This window comes from Papaver somniferum, chromosome 3, assembly GCF_003573695.1.
Source record: "Papaver somniferum cultivar HN1 chromosome 3, ASM357369v1, whole genome shotgun sequence".
Lineage (NCBI taxonomy): Eukaryota > Viridiplantae > Streptophyta > Magnoliopsida > Ranunculales > Papaveraceae > Papaver > Papaver somniferum.
In genome coordinates this window covers 7,048,741-7,057,797 of record NC_039360.1, presented here as the reverse complement: position 1 = coordinate 7,057,797, position 9,057 = coordinate 7,048,741, and the positions used below count along the sequence as shown (strand labels likewise).

The 9,057-nt window shown below is 37.7% G+C and overlaps 1 protein-coding gene across 2 annotated transcripts; it reads right to left on the bottom strand.

The window, feature by feature from the left end:
• Window positions 1-3,236: 3,236 nt before the first annotated feature.
• On the bottom strand, window positions 3,237-8,294 carry LOC113355244 (ABC transporter A family member 11-like). Of its 2 annotated transcripts, XM_026598064.1 has the most exons (16): window positions 7,750-8,294; window positions 7,426-7,657; window positions 7,184-7,353; window positions 6,906-7,091; window positions 6,705-6,800; window positions 6,435-6,617; window positions 6,157-6,304; window positions 5,874-6,070; window positions 5,667-5,784; window positions 5,294-5,370; window positions 5,103-5,192; window positions 4,851-4,994; window positions 4,455-4,763; window positions 4,282-4,362; window positions 4,005-4,181; window positions 3,294-3,790 (listed from the first exon to the last, which is right to left on the bottom strand). In XM_026598064.1, exons 1-16 carry the CDS (start codon window positions 8,200-8,202, stop codon window positions 3,509-3,511), a joined length of 2,943 nt encoding a protein of 980 aa, XP_026453849.1. In that variant the 5' UTR covers window positions 8,203-8,294; the 3' UTR covers window positions 3,294-3,508. The 2 variants fall into 2 exon arrangements, with proteins under 2 accessions (XP_026453848.1, XP_026453849.1); XM_026598063.1 differs by having other exon boundaries at window positions 3,237-3,790; window positions 4,455-4,994.
• Window positions 8,295-9,057: the final 763 nt, after the last annotated feature.

The following is a 9,057-nucleotide window of genomic DNA, read 5'->3' as shown; positions in this document are numbered from 1 at the left end:
ACTTATAAATACTACTTAGAATCTTAGAGTTGTAGGTGTTTAGTCTTCCTTTCAATAAGAGTTTGATACTAGTTATAGTTTCAATTCAGATTATACACTGTGGAATAATTTGAATCTTGTTTCGGTCTGTTTTTAAATTTGAATTGTGAGATTGGTGAAATGGAATCCTACAATTCATTTTTTAGAGTAGTGTCTACAGTGACTTCTTTGCTAGTGAATTTATTGGTTTTGTTGAGTTGGATAGTTGGAGTTAGTCTTATTCAACTTTCTTTTGTGTGTTTTAGCTTCATTTGAGAGGATATGTAGAGATGTATGATCATGAGGAACCAATTAGCGACAAGGCACACAAACTGATATGTCTTAGAGCTGTCAGATGTGGTTGCAGGTAGACTCCAACCAGGACATCATTTTGAAGCATTTAAATCGAATTCTTCTCTGCTCATCTTTTTATTCAGGTGGCATACTCTAAACTTCAATTGCTGACTGAACTTATTTGAAATTTATAAGTATTATCTTAATATTTTTTTTTCTGTCAATATACCCTGTTGTGCGTTTATTTGCAGGCACAACAACAAAATTTTCCAATGTTTTTTAATGAATCAGCAGGTAGTGCTAATTGATAGAATCTTGTACGCTTCTGGTAATCAAACCACTGATATTGACTGCCATTTAAAGCATATAAATTCCTGGAGGTGTATATTCTGGGGCCATGGTATACATGCTGACCAATAATTTACGAGGTTAGTAACTGCTTCTTTTCGTAGTTCTCGGTATTTGTTTGCGATTTGAATCACATGAAAAATCTGAATATGTCTGAATAAGCTTAGATTGTTCATTTGGTTGACATAAATATGCTTCTCAACCTGAAGAATTTGTTTTCTTTATAAAATTTGGGATTTGGAATCCAAAGGAGTTTTTTAAGTCAAGTCTGCAAATGAGGCTATTAGGACGTCTTTTGAGGTGCAGCCAAGTGATGTTCTTTTTTCTAGATCGGTTGTGCATCCTACTTTGGGTGTACAATATCGGAAGATATTGACGAAGGAATGATGTGCAACTGAGGATAATATAATTAAGAAAACGGGTAGGAGCATGCCTAGTATGTGCAGTTTATGCAAAAAGAGTTGCGAGACTCTTAGCCATATTACTTGGCATTGCAGAGTTGCTAAACGATTTTGGGCATGGGCGGATGGCATTTTTAACCTGCAACCGAATGAAGATCCGGTGGCCTCTAACAAGGCTGCAAAAGGGCGTAGTAGAATGATAAAGGACTTTTGGCTGATTTCGAATCTTGCAATTGTCACGGAATTATGGAAGCTGCGCAATAAAGCTTTTCTTGAAGGTACAAAGTTAATTGGCTTGGTTTTAAAGGTAGGGTTTATCAGGTAATTCGTGATAACTCTATTAGAATGAAGGGCAGTATGTTTAATAATCTAGAGGATTTGCGCATCTTAAACTATTTCAAGGTGCATCATAGATCGCGTAGGAATTCTACTTACTTGAGGTTAGTTGGTCTCCACCTAACCATGGTTAACTTATGATTTGTTGTGATGGTGCATTTCTTGGAAATCCATTCCAGGCCGGTGTTGGAGTTATTTTTCGTGATGCCAATGCAACGGTACTTGGTGCTCTTTGTGTTGGCCTTAGCTGGCAAACCAATTATTATTCGGAAGTGTGTGCTATTATTTATAGTTTGATGCTAGCCAAGACATGGAATGTAAGAAATATTTGCATTCAATCAGATTCGATGAGTTGCATCCAAGCTTTTTTAGAATGGGGAGTTGCCGTGGCAGCTGGTTCAGAAGTGGAAGTTAGCGAAGGTTTTTTATAGATATTCTTTATGCTCACAACTATAGAAAAGCTAATTTCTCAGTAGAAACCTTGGTCAAACAAACATGTTTGATGACTTAGGATATTTATGAGTTTTATGAGGGTATGTCAGACTTCATTTCGTCCGAGGAATGTCCTGGCAAGGTTTATTATCACTTTAAATAGGCCGTGTCTTTTTAGGTGGCCATTGCGGCTAGCTAGAATGGCATAGCTCCCTGTACATCTTATTTTTATTTATTTTTATGATTTTTATTGACGGAGTAAAAAAAAAAGAGTGATGGAGGCAAGGTTATTAAACAAAATCTCTTTTAAATTCTATTTTAGAAAATTTACCTATCTAACCTCACAAACAACTTACATTTATATTTTAATATTAACATTTATGTTTGCACCCACTAATAAGCATTTTGATGTCCTTTTAGGTGGCCATTGCGGCTAGCTAGAATGGCATAGCTCCCTGTACATCTTATTTTTATTTATTTTTATGATTTTTATTGACGGAGTAAAAAAAAAAGAGTGATGGAAGCAAGGTTATTAAACAAAATCTCTTTTAAATTCTATTTTAGAAAATTTACCTATCTAACCTCACAAACAACTTACATTTACATTTTAATATTAACATTTATGTTTGCACCCACTAATAAGCATTTTGATGTCCTTTTAGGTGGCCATTGCGACTAGCTAGAATGGCATAGCTCCCTGTACATCTTATTTTTATTTATTTTTATGATTTTTATTGACGGAGTAAAAAAAAAAAGAGAGTGATGGAGGCAAGGTTATTAAACAAAATCTCTTTTAAATTCTATTTTAGAAAATTTACCTATCTAACCTCATAAACAACTTACATTTACATTTTAATATTAACATTTATGTTTGCACCCACTAATAAGCATTTTGATGTCCTTTTAGGTGGCCATTGCGGCTAGCTAGAATGGCATAGCTCCCTGTACATCTTATTTTTATTTATTTTTATGATTTTTATCGACGGAGTAAAAAACAAAAGAGAGTTATGGAGGCAAGGTTATTAAACAAAATCTCTTTTAAATTCTATTTTAAAAAATTTACCTATCTAACCTCACAAACAACTTACATTTACATTTTAATATTAACATTTATGTTTGCACCCAACTAATAAGCATTTTGATGACGTTTGTAACCAAAATAAATAAATAAATAATATGACATTTGGGTATAGTGCAAAATTGGGGTCACAGTGTATACTTTGGACACATCAAAAGATTTAGTTACAAGGCCAATTTAAAGTTAAGGCTACTAGGGGCCTTGGTTCAGATATTGATTGGGTGATGGAGATATTTTTTTTGTTTTCTCCTCTTAAAACAAAGGAAGGAATTTTAAAATGCAGGCTCCATTGTAACGCAGTAAGGAGGACACTGATATAGAAATGAAAATTCTTTTGAACAGTTTTTATTATGATGTTTTGTGGAGTAAAATTGTACCCTTAAATCTTTAAAAATAACTGGGTTTCGTATCATCTCATTGTTAATACATTTTACACTGATGATAAAACAATGCCTATGGGTTGCGCAAGGCCTGATCAGGCCGGCGTAAAAACTATGTCTTATTTTTGGGAGTTAACATTGTCTCCTACCCAACCCGGTACTTGTTATTGGAAACGGGGGTTGGTCGTTGATAAAACGATGCCTTCATAGGCTTCAATATACTACAAAATTTTCCTACTTAGACTCCTTAAATTTGAAGCTTCGGAATCCGTAAGATCATAAATGACCCCTACTTCTGGTTGATCTACCTGTGGATCTTCCGAGGGTTTTGCATTTGAAGCAACTATTTTAGCATTTGGCGGTACTGGGTATTCTTTGGAATGACCTGACATTTTGAGAAACCCATTTTCATCTTGCTCCCAGATTACTTCAACCAACACTCCCCGTGGATTTTCTTCGGAATCTGTCTTTGGAATTCCTACGTAATTCGCACCCTTGGGTATCTGCATAACATCACCAACTAATCAAGTTTCGGTTTTAATAATCAACAAAATAATTAGTGATCTGAGTTCGGAACTCATCAGTGTGATACCAGCGACCTGATTTGGAGACTCGCCACCATCAAAAAGCTTATAATAATACCAGCGACCTGAATTCGAAACTCGCCAGCATCGTATTCTTTATAATAAACTAATGAAAGATAGATAAGGATCTCACCCGTAATTTTTTCCCGGATGTTAGTGTCAGAGTAACCAAGTTGCCTTCATTCAAAGCATTTTCAAACTCGGCTTTTTTGGCAATATTCAAGAAGACCTCTTCCAGTGTTGTCAACCCAAGTTGGATATCTCCTACCCCAAACTCATTCTTTTGGTCTTCAAGCTTATCAAAAAAATCCTGTCACCCAAACACACATCACAAACATAAAGCTAAAGAAGGTTTACAGTAACAAATTTCTCTTCGATCAAAAGGAAGTGAGAGAATTCGCCGTGCTTACCGATAAAAGTTTCTCTTTATCGCGAGGAATAACAAAAGTCAGGAATGACTTATTCTCCTCTTTAGGTACCACATTCAAATGCTGCAAATTCAAATATCAGCAAGTCAGTGCATATTATACTTCAGGAATTTGCTGCAATAAATAAAAACATCAGCACTGAATAGATGGCATACATGCTTGAAGAACTGCTTCACAGCCAGATGATGAGGTTCATCAGTGACTGCATCTCCATCCACGGGAAATTGTCTCGAAGTGTTCTCCGCAAAACTAACCGTAGCAACTAAACCAGTCCCAAACCGTGATTTCAACCGTATTGACGTACCAATGCAACGGAGTTTACCCTTTGCAACAATTGCTATGCGGTCTCCTAATATGTCAGCTTCCTCCATAGAGTGAGTTGTCAGAACAATCGCCCGGCCTTTCTTCGCGTATTCTATTACGTCCCATACATGTCTACGAGTAATTGGGTCCATACCTGTGGTCTGTACATCACAGGAAAGTATTTTCAGATTTAAATGAAAAATAAAATCATAAACCCATTGAGGCATGTCTATAAAATAAATGCTTACAGGTTCATCCAAGATGACCAATTTCGGGTCCCCTAGAAGAGCACCAGCAACACTGAGGCGACGCTTCATCCCACCACTGCAGCTTCCGGCTCTTACTCCTGCTGCACCAACAAGCTTTACATTTGCTAGTGCTTCCTTAACAATCTGCATTCCCAGCAACAATTGCATAAAGTTAACTCAAGCTGCCCCTTCTATTAAAAAGGAATAATGGCAAACAGAAACTACAGATTGTCAGAATCACAGAGAATGTACCGAATCGAGCAAAGAAGGGGGTAGACCCTTGATACTTCCAAAGAGACGGAGGTGTTCCTCACAGGATATCTCCGGCCAAAGAATATCAAACTATATAAACAAGCACATACAATTTCAAACAATTGCCATTCATTGGTCATCAGACTACAATTTATAATGTTGTTGAGCTGAAACGTATACAAGATGCAAACCTGGGGACAAACTCCTATGATTCTTCGAATATTTGTCATGCCGATTGAGCTTCTAACTGAATTTCCGTATATCAAAGCTGTTTATGGATAGCAAAGGTAAATCAGGTCCTATGTTGTGAAAGTGGAGTTAGACGCTCGCCTAGGCGTCTTTTTTTTTATTTTATTTTTGAAGGGAGCCTAGGCATCGTGCAGGGGTGCCTAGATAATAAAACGCCCAAGGCGCAAAAATGTGAGACACTATTTAAGTATTTATATTTTATTCTTTTCTGGGCGCCTAGGGCTCGCCTAGACCTCACACAACATAGATCAGGTCTGTTAAAACACATGCTTATATAAAACCATATAACTAGTATCCTGATAAAGAAGCCATTACCATCTCCGCCCGTCACGGGTATATTGCCGATCAAACAGTTTATTGTTGTAGTTTTTCCAGCTCCATTAGGTCCAAGAAGACAAAACAATTGATCCTTTTCAAAGTTCATCCATACACCCTGAAAACAATTATGCAACATACTTGAAGCAACAACATGTATATATTCAACTCATCTTCTGCACAAGCTCGGGACGCTAATTTGGTTACCTTGACGGCATGATAAGTTCCAGTTCTCCCAGGATATGCTTTTGCAAGACCACGTATTTGAACTGCAATATTTGAATCGTTACTCATTTTGTAATCTTCCTTCATTTGGTCTCTCACCGTGCGTTCCTCTTCGAGGACATCTTCATCCCTATCCGAGTTCTTTTCATCTAGTAGTGGAATCTCACTTGTGCTACCACCTGGGAAACAAGAACAGAAAATATTTGAGTGGGCATGATAATAACTAGATAACGCGGACGGGGATGGAAAAAGCTCAAAGGATTACCAGCACTGCTTCCAGTCCAGTAGCCCGGGTTCAAGAAATAAATGACTGATTTTCTTACACCGGATGAGTTCGGGATAACGTTGTCCAAGTAGAGTGCCAAAAGAAACCACACAATGAAGTTTGCCAAGTTCCATTTAAGTGATACCCCCTATCAAAATCATGGTTCAGGGTTGAGGGTTCGGACTTTATATTGTTGTCTAATACCAGGATATCCCCAACAAGATTGCAAAGATAGCATAAGTAAGGATGCTCTAGTAGTTTAGCGCGAACATACGTACCATTGTTGAACACGGAGCCCCAGGAAGTGGACATTTATTGATACCACTCCAGGCAATCCCATTACCAGTCATTGATGCCGTATTAAGCTTTGTAACCTCTTGACCGAAAATATTAGGAGGGAAGAAATTCCATAAAATTCTGAATATTTTTGAAAACTGATCCACAACCTCACTTGGTGCCATCTACATCAACACAAACACCATGCATTATCATTTTTAACAGCACCAAAACGTTGTGTGCATCTACGGGGAGCATGAGACAGATCTTACCCCGGTTAAGGAACCGACGATAAATACAAAGAAACCGACAGTATTTGCTGCTGATGACTTGCTAAGGAGAGTGGAAACCGCAAATGCGAAACCAATCTAGCATCATGCGTAGCATAAGAACCATGCATGCATGCATGCAAATACGTAAAAAAAAATGAAAGTGAACCATGCATTATATCGAAGGAAATTTAAGATACTTACCATACTGAACTGAAACAGGAAGAAAGTCAAGAAGAGAACCACAAAACTATTTTGCACGAAAAAGTCGAACCGGGATATAATCCCGACGATAATAGTAAGAAGTGATGCAATGCATATCATAACAGTGTCCCATACAAGCCATGATAACCAGTACGCGGATTCATAAAGACCCATTATTGACATTGCCTGTAAAGGGGAGTACCAATGCGCTTGTCATCAAGTTTATTTTCTTTCTTAAACCCGACCGAAAATACGTAAAAGAAATGCTAGCGCAAAACCTGACGGAGTTTAAGTTCTCGCTCTGCAACCAAAGAACCTATTTGTGATATGAAAGGAAACATTGTTATCGCAAGAAGGAAAACCCATCCTGCACTGGCCATTGCAGAAACATATTCAGTCGAAGGATGTGCAAATTCCTTCAGTTCCACATTCCAATTTAACTTCGGAGCTGCAAAATAAATGACAAAACATCAGAATAGGAGTCATAAAAACAAAGGAGACGTACGAATCGATGAGTTACTTATAGCAAGAACCCTCGCAATTTCACGGTCAGCAACAATTTGAAGTGGTAATTGAAACTTAAACACAGGGTCTTCAGTTACTCCTCGCAATATCGTTTCTGAGTCGTTTGTTTGTATCCCATAGCTTATTACAGTAGCACTTTTTTCAACAAAGTGCAAGGCCGCAGCACAATGCAGAGGTTCACTGTAAAGCCAAGCATTTACATCATCACTCGTTTTAAATGATTTCACCTGCCGATTCCAACATACCGAAAAATGTTAAAACTCGAGTGCTGTCTTTTTAATTGCAATAACAACCAAGAACATAAATGATGTTCAATTACCTTGATCGAAGGAATAGGCCTACCAGGATTATTCAACATGATCTTCTCCACAATTGATTGAATCCTGGGACTTGCATTTCCGCTCCACGCGAAATCGTAGCAAGGAAGCTGGACATAGAACTTGGTTTCACATGGAGGAATTGGTGGGATAACTAGAGGTTCCGGATCACGGACATCTGTAGTTCTGCTAGACATATAACCAGAATTCAGAACTTTTTCAACACCAACCAACAAGAGTATGAAGACGACCGGTGAGAAAAGTTGCCCGATAAACGCTTTCTTATTCCTCAATGATAATATTATGTTTTTCTTGAACAATGCTCCGAACTGCTGTATCAATAGAGGTATTCCTACCAAAACCTGGATTGTTGCGGTATCCATAGTAGGTTCAGACGAATGATCTGCCATGCATAGTGCACCAGTTTCATCGTCCTTATGTACGTCTTCAACCATAAGAACCCTCTTGGGATTTTCTGTATATTTTGTTCCGCGAAACCAACAATAGATTTCAGTTTCCGTTGAATTTCAGATGATATATTATTATTACGCTGAGATAAGAAAAACAAAAGATAGGAGAAAGAAGCACATTCACAGTTTTAGAGAGTCTAAATTTAGTGAGAAATCAGAAACCAAGCAAAATGTATGAATTTTATCCACAAACTTGTTTACTAAAATTATAACTTCCAGGTCTTGCAAAGGGAGACAGAGGCAGAGTAGACTGAATATAAATGAATTTATCGGCCAGTACAATAATGGGAACGCGAAGTACATGAAAGTAGGAGTTGCAAGCAGTTGGGACATTAGCTTTATACAAGGGAATATTGATAAACTGCCCCACTTTCAATTTCGGATTAATAATTTGCCCCCGTTTTTTTCAACTTTTCAAAACTGCCCCCACTGTTAACTTTTCCATCTAATTTAGTTTTCCATCCAATTTTTTACTTATTTACCCTTTACTTGTCACGTTTATCTTCTACTTCATTTTTCAGGTTCGTCGAGCTCGGTTCATGGATTTAGGGTTCGGGGTTCAGGGTTAGGGGTTTAAGGTTCAGGGTTCAGGGTTCAAAGTTCATGGTTCTGGGTTCGTGGTTCACGATATAGTTCAGGGTTCAGGGTTAAGGGTTTAGGATTCATAGTTCAGGCTTCGTTGTTCATGGTTCACGATATAGTTCAGGGTTAGGGGTTTAGGGTTCATGGTTAGGCTTCATAGTTCACGACATAGTTCAGGGGTAAATATGACCTTTTAACAGGTGAGATAACCGTCATCTTGCATTTAACGGGATGGAAAGCGTTATTTGAAAAAAACGG